At 32.8% G+C, this 16,123-nt stretch overlaps 1 protein-coding gene across 3 annotated transcripts in view; it reads right to left on the reverse strand.

Annotated features, from left to right (window-relative positions):
• The window catches only part of CSMD3 (CUB and Sushi multiple domains 3), a 579,290-nt gene that overhangs the window by 231,008 nt on the left and 332,159 nt on the right, over positions 1-16,123 (reverse strand). For all 3 annotated transcript variants that reach the window (XM_050970810.1, XM_030234789.2, XM_050970809.1), the window contains 3 exons: positions 10,944-11,138; positions 6,588-6,726; positions 1,601-1,788 (listed from right to left, as the gene is read on the reverse strand). In XM_050970810.1, coding sequence (XP_050826767.1) covers positions 1,601-1,788; positions 6,588-6,726; positions 10,944-11,138 — 522 coding nt within the window. The remainder of the gene's footprint in view (positions 1-1,600; positions 1,789-6,587; positions 6,727-10,943; positions 11,139-16,123) is intronic.

Genomic DNA, 16,123 nt, shown 5'->3' on the forward strand with positions numbered 1-16,123 from the left:
CAATATTTGAAGGGAGAAGAAATGATTAATAGGAGACAACTGATCATTATTATTTGTGTTCCCAAAAAGGAAAACAAAATTGGATTGTATTGGATAATGCAAGATGAGAAGCCAGTAAGAATTAAGCAAAAATAAAATGAATACTAGACTTCTGTTTAAAAACAGGGGCTAATAAACAGAAAAGAAAATACTGAAAATTGTTTGTTTTGGGTAAAAGTGGTAAGAATATACATTTTCCATGCTCTCTGATAGTATAAATTTAGCTTTTTTTCTCCACTAGTGTAGAGAACTGTGGGGTGTGGATCAGTTTTACAAAAAACAGGATTTTCTAATGAAATTCAAGAATTTATTTATAAAGAAATTTCAGGTTTCCTTTCCAACTTTATTTAATTGAAACTGTTTATTATTTGTAATAAGTGCAGATTTCCTCTTTTTGCTGTTCACATTCCCTAAGTATAATTTCTACCATTTAACATTATTCAGTCTTTCTAGGAATTTAGTGTCTTGGTGGGCAATTTTAATCTAGTGCTCCTGATGTGTTAGGATAGAATTCCTTCAAAGTTCAGAATGGATGTAAACCTAACAAAATCATCACTTTTTCATAATGCAGAAGATTATAGAAATAGACGTTTGTGGGTGAATGCTAGGACAGGTAAAAATTATGGTATAATAAGAGATTTTTTTTTCCAATAAACAGACTGAATTTAACATTCACTGGAGTTCAAATCAATCCAAATTTAATCTGGAAATATCTCCCCTATGCATATTAGCTTTATGACCTTATAGTGGCAAGGAATAGTGAAAATTGCAAAAAAAATCATGTTAAAAATTAAGAACATCCGGAAATTTTGGTGGTAATTCCAACAAGTAGAAGTACAAGCAATGTGCCAATGACCTCTACTAAACAAATAAGTTAATGATTACAGTAAAAAAATTATTTCTCATATAAGTAGGAACTATTGCAACAGAAGTTTTATTTAGAAAGACAAAATGTAAATAGAATTATAGTGTTTCAACATAGGAATTTTAATAATTCATGAAGTACAAAATCTTACAGATAGTTCCTGCAACATAGTTTATATGACTATAATAAGGCCAAAAGAGTATTTCTATGTCAGAAAAAAATCATATAGGCAGGTGTTTAGAATCCTAAAAATCCATAACCAACCAGTTCCATTTCTTGATTTTCAGGTCATAATGAAAACTGCATTTTCCCCTACGTTCAGGTAGAGCTGCAGATACATCAACCAGAACACTAATTCAGTTTTTTTCTTAGTTTTCATAATTTTCCTGATCTCATGCCATTTTACACTCACAAAAATGCATTGTATAAAATATAAGAATATAAGACTTAAAAACAGCCTCCAGAAGAAAGGCATTTGCTTCTCATTCTCATAATTAGATTCTTAAAGCACAGAGCAGTACACCAATGACATGAAATATAAATAAAAGTAGTGGTCATCTCTTTTGCAGTTTAACATTACTAAATCTTTCTCAGATTGGGAAATAACAGGAATTTAGCCAAGATGACATCTGTGCATGACTAGGGTAAACCTTGAGGGGGAGGGCAGATCAAATAATACAATTCAGAAGTACTTACTTTCATAGTGAATTTTGAATCCATTGTTAGAACGACTGTTATCAGTTGTAAAGAGAAGATACATGAAATTGCTACTGCTAAACAGAAACTGTGGGACCTGTGTGCCATTGTAAGAACCCAGAAGTGGAGATAATAGGTTTGGTCCATCATGAACTTCCAAAACATCATAATTCAGTTCAGTCTGAAATCTGGAATTGTGGAAACACACAAAGGCACTCATTTAAGAGACAGTTAAAACAAATTCAATAAACCCGTATTTTTAAACTATGCACCTTTCCTGAAAATATTTTTTCTCCACATATCTATTTTTCAATACCATTATAATAATATTAATTATCCTATATAATTTATACAATAAAATTTCAAGTTAGTTCCTTAGAAAGATGCAAAATAAATTTAAACTCCTTGAGCTGGTTTGTATGGTAGTAAACAAAAGCTAGAAACAGTTTGTTAATAAATATTAATATTACTTGCATATGCTATTTTGTAATATTTTTTTCCTTTTTGAATAATTAATTAAATTATATGGGGGGCACTTTTATGCATTTGGAAAAAGTATCAAGTTACTTTGTATCATCAATGGCTCATACTTTGAGTTCCTACCTTACAATCATCTACAAGCAGGGATAGAAGTACTTTACTCTTGACTCCAGTGGCTTTCTGCCAGCTGAGACTCAGTCCAAAGCAGTGACAGAAGTTATTTGAAGAAAAACTCACAACTTAAGTTGTTTTTAGAAAGCACTAAATATGGTATGTGTGTTCTCCCTAGCAAGGAAAAGCTGACTGTGATAATGCTGCCAGATATCTCCTTGCTTGTCTTGTTTCAGATGGTATCAGCAATTCCAAACACCTGTTTGGGATTTTGACAGTGGTTTATCTCTTTCTTGCTATGACAGACTTTAGATCAATCATAATGCTTTATAATGGACTCTGATGGATTACTGAAAAACCTTTCCAGAATTAAAAAGCAACAATTAACAGCAGGATCTTACAACAACCCTTAGATAACCTTAATTCTCTCTTTGATTTACTCAGACGCCTAACTCAGCTTTGTGAAATCCATTCAAAGAACTGTGTGAGTAAAGCCAATGTACTGAGGAACTCGATATTTCAGTATTTATGTCCCATAAGTTTGAGCCTAAAGATCTAAAGGAATCTGGCAAAAGACAAGAAGACAAATTAAACCTACAAAACATGTATTTTCTTTTATTGATGTTTTGTTCCCACTAAATAACAAATAAAAGAGCACAGAACTCAAGTGAAACTAGAACAGTGAACTACACAGAACCAGTGTAACTAGAGTTACAGAAATGAAGTGGGATAACCCTATAAGCAGGAAAACTGAAAATTTTGGGTTTTGTTAGCTCCCCCAGTAACTTGAAATAACATCCTGCTGAAAAGCTACTAGGCAATAACTTTCTCTTTCCAAAGTTTCCTTTTTCTTTTTTTTTTTTTTTTTTTTTTTTTTTTTTTTTTTTTTTCCCAGCATTCCATACAACACAGGAGAAATCTTGGAAACAGATCATTTAGTCTTGCTCAACTTTCCAGTACCTATATCAAAAGCATACCTGAGACAGAAGGTGTAAGAAGTCGTGGCTCTGCTAAATGTAATGCAACTACCAGGCCACTCAAGTCAAGTGGAAATTAGGTGGAATCTCCAAAGATATAAAGGAAATCCTCTCAAAACTACTTGGACTATTTATACCACCACAAATGGCAGAAAAAATATGAAGATGAAAAAAATTAATAATCACCCATGAAAAAAAATGTAAGTTCTATTTTTAAGTGAGATGAACTGAAACAAGTTTGAAGAGGGCATTATGTTCAATGCTTTTGCTTGGTCATTTAGCTTAAAAACTGGTCAATTTAAATTTAATTTTTAAATCTCATGTTTATATCAGTTTTTCCTTCAATATCTTTTCCCTTGGTGCTCAACATATCAGCTATATTTACATACTTTTTTTCCCTCGATGTAACAAAACAGTAGGGGCTTTTAGGAAACTGAATTAGAAATACCCTGTGCTCATGCAAGACCCTTCCAACGTTCTTTCCTACTTAATTGATCATTATTGTTAAATTAACCTGGATGTCTTAATTGCTATGCCACGTCTAATCTTATGAAGGACTCACAAGCAGACAGGAGTGAAAAAGTTTTAACACAGGAGATCCCACATGCACTTTTTTTAGGAGGCCTTATTTAAATAAAGTTGCCTGAATATTTATAACACACATCTCTGTTTCTAAGAGACCCCTTTATCAACTCATTGCGGTGTCAGGATTTCCTGCTGCACAGTAAATGCTCAATAGAAAAACATGACTGGTACCCTAATTAGTAGTTTTCTATCAGCATCTCTCACATTTAAATACTCATAATTAGGTTTCATGATAAGCACTTCATCACAACCAAGAATGGCATTGCCATTTCTCACTTCTGTCATTTCAATTGAGCCTAAAAAGATACTGATTTTTAGCAAAATATCAACAGATTACCTATCTTAGCTGTGCTCATAGAACAGGAACAAAAGTTTTTAAAAATGCATGCACAGTCATATAACAATATATGAAAAAGTTATTTTTGCATGCTAAAATCACAAAAATTAATAGTTGTTTTTATTTGATTTGTCTGTAGATCTCCTTCTTTTCTCATGTCTCTGTCTCCTTGGCACAGGAATTCTTTAGCATGCAATCATGGAATGCAGTACCTCACTCCTATCCAGTGTGGTAAGAGAGAAGATATAGGATGGTAGGAAGATTAAGAGGAAACTACTCTGCAAGTGGGAAATTTAGAAAATCCAAAAATTATTTAAAAGTTATAGATATGAAGTATAAATACTTATCCCTGACCAACAAATTCAAAATCTTTCCAACAACCACACATATTGCAGAAGTTTTGGTATTTGCACCAATAAAGGCTAGAAAGAGTATGTGTGTTTCTCAGGACAAAGTTAAAAAGGCAGAGAAATAGGCAAAATGTGAGGGTTTTTTTAATCATATAGGAAAGACATTTGGCTATAGTTTTAAAACTGTGTATTTCAACAGAATTATCCTTTTCTCTTAACAAAGTGCAGCTAAAAATTTGCAAGCAGAAGCAGCAGAACAAGGGTAGACAAGACTAGAATGAGCCTTTAAAAAGCTAATGCATAAATTATTCAGAAGGCTAACTTAAACGATGGGAAAAATAATAACATCTAAGTAAATAACATAACAGAAGTTTACAAAATGTTTTCTTTCATTACACTATAAAGTCTTATTCCATCACTTAATTTATAGAATACCTTTTTCTTTGCATCCAGACATGTAACTATATATATTTAAGTGCATCTGTGTGAACATACATAGATGTATTTTTAAGTGTACTGCAGAGAGATACATAAAAGTACTCATTTATCTGCCAGTAGGGCCTTTCTGGATTCTGAGCAATATGCATATCAGACCACTTCTGAGAAGAGACAAGAGTGTCAAAAATGAGCAGCGATGGGAAAAAAGTTTCATGAGAAGGATAGAAGCTTTCTCTGTGACCCAAAGAGACCATATCTTGTTATTTTTCAATCTTCCTTACAAGAGTAATAGAGGTTGTGCAATTTTATGACAAGGTATTTATGTATTACAAACAAAAACTGTATGCAAGAGAGTGTTAGATTTAGTAAAACTCAGGTGCAGAGAAAGAAAATGAAGCTGGAATTGTATTTTGCAAATATAAAGGCAAATGCTTTTTACTTTGAAATGACTGTCCACATCAAATATGTAGTCTAAGTGAATTGCTGAATTAAAAATCAACTATTTGAAATTATAGTTTTCTTTTTAAAAACTTAACAGAAGTTTCAGCAGGAGGTTGTTACTAAATTTTTTATTGTATTCTAATTGGCAAAAATTAGGTAAATCATTATTTTAAGTGATATTCTAGTGATTTTGGAAGACTAGCTTTCATGTTATGGTAAGGATAGAAAATAACTAGAGTGTACATATTACCTGTCCTTTGATTGTTTATATTGTTCCATGTATACTTTATTACAGAGTAAGATACAGTAATGAAAAAAAGGTTTCAAAAATCTTATCACAATGACAAATTTTATGAAGAGAATATGAATTTCATCCCTTGCTAAAAATACCTTTTACATTATATCAAATGAAGAAATACCTTCTTTTAAGTCAAGTGTGAGCAGGCCTAGTCAAAACATGCTGCATAAATATCAACTAAAAATACTTGTATGATATTTGTACACTATAATTTTGATCATCAATGGCACTTTTTTACTGGGTTTTCATCTAATTTTTTTAATACTTACAGTTAAAAATCATCTAAACCACAAGAACAATAGCATTTTTATTGCATTTTTTGTCTTTTTTTTTGATAAAGAGTTCAAATAAAATACCAACATCTTTCTACCATGAGAAATGTAAGGTGTTTCAGCACATTTCAATCCTTTGAATAAGCAAGGAACCTTATTAACAGACATTAGTCTAGGAAAAGTAGAATGCTTCAGTAATTTGGGGACACTGGAATTCCATCCTGAGAGCACACAGTTCTTTTACAACAATAGTTCAGCTTATAAGATAATTAAATATTCAGAGTGGGGAAAATTGTGACTGCATTTAATTTAGTTTTCACAGCTGATTCAGATTTTCAGAGTTGATGATTATGTGATTTTGAAAGAAAAAAACAACTTAGCAATTATAATTCATCATAGCAATAAAGTGAAAAGCAAATGAAACATGCTAATATTTAAAAACAGAAAAAAATTTTTACTGGGCTAGACAGGTTTAAATAATGTAAGAGGGTAAAAGTTTCAAAAGCTTTTCAGCACATCGAAGTAGAAATTACACTGAAGATAATATCTGTGCTCTGAAGGAGTTTCCAAAAGTCCTATGGGATAGTAAAATTGATTGCTTTTAGAGATAATGCAAATTAATGCTATGATAAAGTGAATAACTCCTGTTTTCTGGTAAAAACTGGAAAACATGAAGTAATAAAAACATTAGCCAAGACCTTTCGAATGTAATTTTGATAGAGTGTCCAGGTTCAGCTTCTATCACCCACTCACAATTCAAGGAATCTTTATAATACCCTGGCCAGCCTGGAGAGAGTATTACTCCACTTGGAGATGAAAAATGCCCACCACATGGAGCTAAAAAAGAAACAAAGAGAAAGGTAAATAGTACAGATTTATTAGGAACAATTCATATTTACCAATTTCAACATGGGACAATTAGAATGAAAAAATATTGAAAATCCAGTTGCAGGAAGATGCAGCTGCCTCAAAGCAGACAGGTTCTGTGGTGTTCAGAATTAGATAGAGATAACTGAATTAAGACCTTAAAAAGGTGAAATAAACTGGTCAATAATTCTGAAAAAGTTTTTTCCCTACTGTGTTCTTATGTATATAATAAATTTTCTGCATTAAAGAACATAAACAAAACACAGTCTCTACAAAATATGGTTTTTTTTTTTTTTTTTTTTTAATTGTGGGCAGAGAGTCTTGAAAAACTTGCTGAAGTTTGTGCTGAGTTTAAATCTAGAAATCTGTGAACTGTTATTTTAAATTTGACATCACGGAATCTACTGTCATACCACATATATTTTGCTTGGCATGTTAGCAGTTCAAATTCCTCATTCATGAAGAAGACATACTTACCATTCTTACAAGATTACTTGATATTTTTTATTTGGAAAATATATATAAATATTGCAGTAATAATTCTGCAAGCAGTACTCATGTAGATGGGAAAGATCACCTGCTTCAGCCTGCTCAACAGTTTGCCGTATCCATCCCAGGATACCACTGACCTTCTTTGCATCGAGGACACATGTGTAAGTTGGTGTCCATGAGGACACCCAAAACCTTTTCCATTTAGACAGAGAGCAGAAACATGTTACTTTGCAGGAAAAGAAGGCTGCACCATTTTCATAACACCATGGTTCCAGTGGCCTTTATGCATACATGGCTACTCAAAATAAAAAATCCACCAAAAAACAACAAAAAACCCCAAAAATCTATGTCACGGTGTCACAGTTAAAGATGCATATCACGGTATATCACAAAGAAGTTGATAAGGTCTTACTGTACTGTTGACAAGTTAGTGTCTCTACTAAAAATAGTGTAAAATATACAACAATTTCTGAAAAAAAACCATGGCTATTTTTTACATTTTTATTTGTGGTTATTTCACCTAGCAGAGCCTGCAAAACATTTTGGTTGTTCATTTTCATAATGTAGAGCAGTACATGTCATTGTCTATGTTATTCTGAACTTCTCCATTACAAAAAAGATAGATTAATTTTTCTCTTTTTGACACAACTTCAAGTTGAAGACCATGAATTATTACACATTTTTTTGATCTTCATTTCTCTCAGAAGAATACCAAGGCTCTATATTAAAATGACGAATTGCTGTAAGCACGTTTGTTTTGGTTTTTTGGTATTTTTGGTTTTTTTCTTTTTTTTTAGGACATAATGCTACATCTTTTCCTCCTGTGTAGGGAACAGAAAGGGTTTCTAGAAGTTACAGAGTTCAGAATTCAATATGTTGCAAACAATTCTAAATATGCAGATGCATACCTCTTTTTTTACTCACTGATGGAGTTAATGTGGGCAATTCTCACCTTTTATCATAGAGTCGCTTTTTCATACTACCTTCAGTAAACAGTGTCAGTCAAATATTAAGTTATTTAAACTTATATTTACCTCAACAAGCAGAAGGTTGATTCTAAAACAGTCATAACCTCTATATTTTATTGTATATAAGCACTTTGAAATATTCATAATATGTATAGAGCCTACAAACTACAAAATATATTGACAAGAATAGGAACCAGATGGCCTTATTCTGAGCCAGTACAATCCATAGTTACAATACAGTATTACTAAACTTGTACAAAGTTCCATATTCTAGCTAAATTTTCTTGACACAGATTGCATTTAGAATACAAAAAGCTCCAAACCTCTATTACAAAAATATTCCTATGAATAGTGCATTAAAAATAATGCACACTGTAAGATTGCTTAAATTTGGAATGATTTCTAGATTTTATTTAGGAGAGCTTTGCTGTCAGTTTCCTTAAAGAAAATGTTTCTTATCGGTCCTCCAATTATGGCTCTTGCAGATAAATATCAAATGGATTTTTCATTTGAATTTCACCATTACATGCTGATTTCCTAAACCAGGAGTACTTCCCTTCAGAATAGGTGAGCTAGTGAGCTTATCTTAAAAAGCCATGTATTTCAGAAAATAAAACTCTCCAGTCGTCATGCCAAAGGATTATTTCCCTAACCATTTTTACAGCGATATTAATCCCCTCTTCATTCTTCTAGTCTTGTTTGATGGTTGTCTGACAGACTCATACTCAGTGTTCATGGGCTCAAAATGGAACTCTAGAGGTGGTCATCAAGCAGAATCTCTTTATCAAACACAGGCCTATGCCAAATAGTAAAGGACAATCTCAGTCTGATCTAAGAATTCTCACAATGTCATTCGTATTTATTTCTTTGTATAGCAAGGTGCATGGGTTGAAACAGGGAATTTTCCTACATGAGCATGAAAAAAGCCTTTAGGATAAGAGGCTATTCACAGAAACACTAAACATCTTGGAGAGTCATAGTTTTAGAAATGTTTTTTTTTTGAAGAGCTTATCACTAATGCTACAGAGTATCAGGGTATTAAGCCTTACAAGAGTTACGCAGGAAGACCAAGGTTAGAGCTTCAGCATGGGTACAACAGCACAATATTAGAACAGAATATGGGAAAATCCTCCATATAACCTTCACACAGGAAAGATGAAAGGCATGAGGACAGGAATCCCAAACTCAAAATCATCAGGGAACAGCAAAAGCAGGACACATTCACTAAAGAAAAGAAGCCAGCAACCAGGGATGCTCTCTTGTGCACATACACACACACACACACACACACAGTTAGTGCCTTCACAGGCGTATCCAATTCCACCTGAGAAAGCTGACATGGACTGGATTTGTTACAGGAAAGAGGTTTGGTGATAACAAAGTGACTGTCTGAGCTGAAACAGAATCCTGGGCTGTGGGCTGGGCTGGGAGGAAGTCCCAGCAAAGGCTAGCCAGGATTGCCCTGAAAAACTAGTATGTTGACCCTGTTAATCTGAACCAGATTATCAAACAGCTCCCTCCCGTGTACTGTAATTTCTGACAATTCTGAACTGCAAGGAAAACTGCACAGCAGTCACATTCCCAGTCAGTATGTGGAGCTTATGCCTTTGACTTGATACATATGACAATGAAATTATAAGGCAGAGTTTATACTAAACAGTTTATATCAAACATTTTTCTGTTTAACATATAAATGTGTGCACAGTCAATAACACTTCTGAACACCCTAACAGACCAAATTAAATTTTCAATTAAAAAAAAATTTACTTTGCCTTCCAATTTTATTTAAATTTTAAAAATATATCTATTTTTACAGATGATAAAAATCATCTAATTCAAATATACCTGTGTCTCAAACTTTAGGATTTCAATATATCTTCCACTCAGAGTCTCAGACCACCTGCGAATCATATTATCATTGTGCATGGGCTGACACTTAAAAAATATTCAGAGTAATTTAAGATTTTAATGTAACATTGAAAGTGCAACCTTATTTTTTATTAGCAATGCTGTAAAGATCCATGGAATTTATAATATAAAAAGGTATTATGGCCTATCCTGTCTTGTGAAACTGACACACCTTATATCTATGAAACAATAATCATTCATCACAGAAAGTAAACATGGATGCAAAGCATATTATAAGCAGCTGCACTAATGTATTAAAATTGTTCAAATTTTGTCAGGAAGGCAGTTACATAGTGAAAATAAGAACTAAACGATTGTTTGAAGTAAAAGCTAACAAACCAGATCATATTACCATTGATTTGTTTTTGTTTAATCATTACAAGCAGCTGAATTAATTTTCCTCCTTTAGGTACGAAGATCTTAGAATATAGACAAGTAATGAAGCAAAGATTTAATTTTAGTGTCAATCAGTATAAACAAGTCAAAGGAAATATGTATAACAGTGTGATTTTAGGTTGCTATGTTTGGAAGTACTTAATTTCTATAAAAAAGAAAAATCAATTACTAAGAGAGTCTTCCCCAGCCTAGAGTCACTGTGGATAGAAGAAACACAAGTACTGCAGGAGAGAACTAAAACATCTTACAACAGTTTTAAATAACATAGCCAAAGACCCAGAAGAGTTCAACATCTTCATTCTAATGTATCAGCAATAGAGAAGCTTTGTGCTATTCATTTGCAAAAATCTCAACTTTATTTGGCGGCAATTAGAAATGCATTACATCAAGTTCTCCTGATTTAGAAAGAAATATTAAACATACCTCCACACTTAGGAATTGGTCCACTCCACATTACTTTTCCATCCACTAGCATACAAGTAATTGTTTCAGTTCCTTGTGTTTTAATAAATCCTTCTTCACATATGACTGAAATTGAGCTCCCCAGCTGAAAGTTATCACCAAAACGTCGAGCATTGATTGGCACTCCAGGATCTGGGCACTCATTATGTCCAAATGCTTTTTAAGAGAAAAAATAAAAAAAAGTGGTAGAGGACATAGAACTCTTGCAAGAAAGATGACATTTTTATGATTTTGTTTGCTAGTTAGAACAAACAATTTATATTAGGAAACTGAACGGAATAATAAGAAACAAGAATTTTCTCAACAGCAGAAGATGCAAAACAGTATAAATATTTGCTTAAAATATGAAGTTACACCAGCATGGATCTCAGCTTGGACAGCTTGTTGCAGGCAGATTTTAGTGATGGCTAAATTCTCCTTTTTCAACAACACTCATCCTATTTAATGCTAAAATGAGACAGAATATTCCTTCAGAAGGGTAGAAGAAGCATTTATGTATGATAGAAAAATTTACTCATCTTTTGTACATGCAATCCACCATCACACCGTTTGAGCCATACTGACTTTCCATAGCTAATTTTTTTTCCTGTAGTTAGAGCTGGTGAACAGCGAAAAAAAAGGGTTATGCTGGCCAAAGAAAGAAAACTTGAAACTTGGAACATTTCAAGTTTAGGTATGGACAAATTGAAATAAACTAATTTCCCTATATAAATGCAGATACTATGACAAAAACTGTTCATGTCTTTTACTGCAGAATATACCTTATTTTTGGAGAAGAAAGACCATCTTCCTAAAAGAAATTAGCAAAGTCATATTTACAGCATTATCATTAAATGATATGTAGTAGTTATTGTATTTTGTTGTTTCATTGATGAAGAATACTGTACATACATCTTATATCTTTTAAAATGTTGATTTTTCAGTGAGAACAAATATCCAACTTCCTTATGTATGATGACTGCAAATTGTATCTTCCTAAACAAGTTTACATGTGTAGACATCAGAAACTAAGTCCATAAAAAGATTTTCACTTTTTTCCCCTGCAGTTTAAGTAATGTGTCTGCTAGACAAAACATATACAAAACCCCTAATGAATTTTTTTTAAGGTCATATTCCATTAAGTTACTAGAAAGATTTCTCAGATGTTCCATTACAGAGGTATTTTAAATCATAATAATGGACAAGAGAAAGGATTTATTTATCGACATTTTGACTTAGAAAATGACATATATATTGGGAATGAAACTAGTGCTTTCATTGAATAATTGTCCACCATTTAAAGATTGCCTTAAAAGTGATGCAATCTCATACTTTTTCAGAGGAGTTACAAAAACTTTTCCAATTCTTTGTTCACAGTCATCACTTTTAGGGAAAGCATTGATTGTGAGTTTTTCTTACTACTTTCAGACAACCCAGAGATAGATTTTCAATATTGTTATCTATAAATGTAGATAAATGTTGACTCCAGGTTTAGCTTGCTTGTGTGTGACACCAGTTTATTAAGGTTGAAAAATCAATTCATTGCTCTGTATTTCAGCTCAGGAAATGCTGCCACTGCTGCTCCTATGTGATTAATTTTACTGCATAGAATGACTTTGGGAGCCAAGATAGTGAAAGACAATCTATCCCACCAACAGTAGTCACTCATAGCTTAGCCTGGCTACAATTATATTATTCAGTGAGCCAAATTCCATCTGCTGATACTTCTAAAAAGCTTCATGGTGGAGTTGTAATATTAAATACTAGCCTTAGGCTGAAAAGAAAAAGAACACATGGGTAAATGATTAATTAATATTTTCCTTATTATCAACAAATCAAGAAACTACAGAAAACTTCCTTATGAACTACTACATGTAAAGAGGAGATACAGTTTCCCAGGCATTTATTTTCATCAACTGTCATGACTGGACAGGTATATAAGGCAATATGTGGAAAAATGTCAGGAAATATAATCACAGATCAGGGCAACGGCGATATTCTGCTATTAACTCAGAAGTATATTAAAATATGTTTTTTGCATTAAAAAACAAACAAAAAACAAAACAAAAAACACAGGGAAGGAACTACAGAGATCTCATGAGATAGGAAGGCAGGAATCTAGCTCACCACAGCTCATCTCATCTAAAGCCTGCTTTGAAAGATCCTTTCAAATAAGACTAGAAAGGAGTGGTCCATTGGCACAGTTAATTGTTTTGGAGGATTGACCTACCAAAATTTTTAGCTGGCAAGTATAGCAATAGCTTTGAAGTAAAGATAGTACTTTCAGAAGAAAATATCAGAGTAAAAAACATAAGCTAAGGGAATATAAAATCATAACAATATATTCCATACTAAAAACAATTGTGAAAGACTATTTAAAGCTATGTAAGCAAGTGGCAGCTTATTCAGTACCATCACATGTAAGCTCCTACTTCTTTCTAGTACACTACACCCTGAAGAGTTCTAGCTTGAGAAGTACTGAGGCTGAAAAGGTCTTAACAGGAGCAACTGGCAGGAAAAATGTGGTGTGATGAACATACTCTAACACAGCAATAAACCACACCAAATCAGTTTTTGTATATAAACACATCATCTGGGATTGTCCATGTTTTGGTCCACTGAGCTGAAATGACTGCAGTAATGAGGCTAATATCACAGGCCCATAGTTTGACCTTTGTCAGGCTGCTATGTAATTCATAGGGTTTCTGCTAGCACAATTAAACAGCCGCAATAAAAAACAGTAACAAAAATATCTACATAATAGGAAACAGCAGGTCATTCAAGCTTATTCAAAGATAATTGCCCAGCACTATACCCCAATCAATGAGGAGCAGCTCAAAGAAGTCCACAGCAATCTGGAAGATGCTTTCCACCTCAAAATACTCATCCACCTCAGCCCAAAGGAAGGTTAGCAGGAGTCTGGTTTGTGGAATGCCTGCCCATGAAGGACCTAGCAACTTTTGAGTTTCCTCTGCATCAACTCCTTTGTCACAGGAAGTAAATATGCATTCTCTGCCACATGGATTCAGTTGTCATACTGCATTTTAAGTGTTCATTTCATCTGTTCTAACCTAAGCTAGGAAATCTACACTGAAGCAAAGAGGCTATATATACTTATTTCTTGTAATCTATGTGACTATATTTAATACTATGTCAAGCTGTGTTCTCCAGAATTAAACAAACATAATTATATGAAGAGGGAAGCATGTATAAAGGAGTCACAAGTATGATAAAAGGCTCATACTTTCGTTGAACTGAGTAGTTTAATGCATATAGCTTACTACAGGCAGGATTAGTGGATGACTGACTTTATAAATATCTTCACAGGCACCAGAAATATCATTACCAGCTCTTGGGTTTGGGATATAAAGGAGAAACAAGGAATCACGTGTAAGTATGCATTTCCATAGCAACTTAAACCAGTGCAGTTTCAGGTTGCTATGTCCCTGTGTTCTGCTGCACCTAGTGAAACATTCTTCTGCCTCCTTTTCCAAGCAGAAAATCACAGCCTTCCAGTTCCTATTCCTTTGCTTGTTGGAACATTCTCTGTATCATCAATTTTCAAGTCACATATCTCTATTATATAGTCCCAAAATTTAACTAAGTAGGACATCTTTGTTAGACTTAGTGCAATAACTCAAAGATTACATACTTGAAATCTAATATTTTTTATTGATTACAACAAGAGTTAGATTTATGTTCAATTTTACTGGAAGAAGAGTAATTATCTGAGACCACATAAGTTTCTGTAATAAAAACAAATTTGGCATTGAAATATTTTCTGAGAAATAGCATTAAATAATCAGATTGTGTAATAGTAACTCAGTTTTATTCTTTTCCATTCTATACCTCAAAAACATCAATGAAGTTGTTTACATTACTAGCCTACATTCTTATTAGAAAAGATTGATCAAGACATACTGTTTCTGTGATAAACTTTCTGCTCTGAAAGGGGCAAAAAGAGTTTGATAGATTTGGAATATATCAACTGGAGTGTTAACAGAAAACAGATATTTTTAATTAACTTTGGGTTTACAAATGCTAAGACAGAGTGAAATTCTATTCACACCTTTTTCATAATCTTTTTTAGTCTTTATTTAATATGGAAAAATTACTTCTGTAATTTATCAGATTGAAGCTGTCATTACTGAAGAAATAGTAGACATTATTTGGACATATTTCTGCTTTTGTAAGTAAATTTTAGCCACAGAGTTTAACAAACACACGCACAAACACACACATGAAAAGAAATAAAAATATAAATGCATTAAACTGTTCAAATGTGTAAACTGCTTTAAATTATTTTCAAAGTTAATTGGTTTCATTATACAATGAAAAAGCTGATATACAGGTAAAAGCTGATATTGGATTGTTGCTTCCTTTTTAAATTAAAGTTGTTAAAGTTGTATCAATTGATACTATTGGTGCATAATTTAAATAACATGATAAAACTACTACATGCCCAAAGAAGTCTGCAAATTTTATAAAGAATCAGAATTTATCTGATAAGTGTATTTCTATGTAGTTCAAAATATGAACTAAATATAAGGAGCATTCCATGCTAATCTTCTCCATTTTTCATTTTCACTATAAATTCTACATTAACTGACCAATATTTAATTCTAGTTGTGCAAAATAGGATAACTTGAGAAAATCCACTTATACACAGCCCTAATTTTTATCCTAGAAGGCTGCCTTATATCCTCCAATAGCTGATTTTGGTTTTCTCATCACTAGAGTTAGGCTTGACAGCATTGAGCACACTACAATGAAACTTTACTTTAAAAGAGAACTGTTATAAATGTTAAAAGGGCATGAGACAAAAGAAAATAAAGAGCAAATGTTAAAACTTCTGTAAAGAAACATGGATTCAATATCTCATTTTCCTTATACTTGTTTTCATATTTTGGTAGCTCTGAATAACCCCTGACTTTCCAATATTTAGTTACAGTACTGAAATATTTACAAAATATTCAGTCAAAGGTTAGTTTGGAATGATGACTGGAACCTAGAAAAAAAACAGTAAGAAGATACCACATGTTCTTCATGCTTACATGCTACATTTGTGACAATCTATCTGAGGATGAATCAGAAGGCTGAGAGCAGAAATATAAAAAATATCAGAAAAAAAATGTTTACAGAATAATCTAGTGTCAGTTTAT

Source organism: Serinus canaria, chromosome 2 (assembly GCF_022539315.1).
Source record: "Serinus canaria isolate serCan28SL12 chromosome 2, serCan2020, whole genome shotgun sequence".
Taxonomy (NCBI): domain Eukaryota; kingdom Metazoa; phylum Chordata; class Aves; order Passeriformes; family Fringillidae; genus Serinus; species Serinus canaria.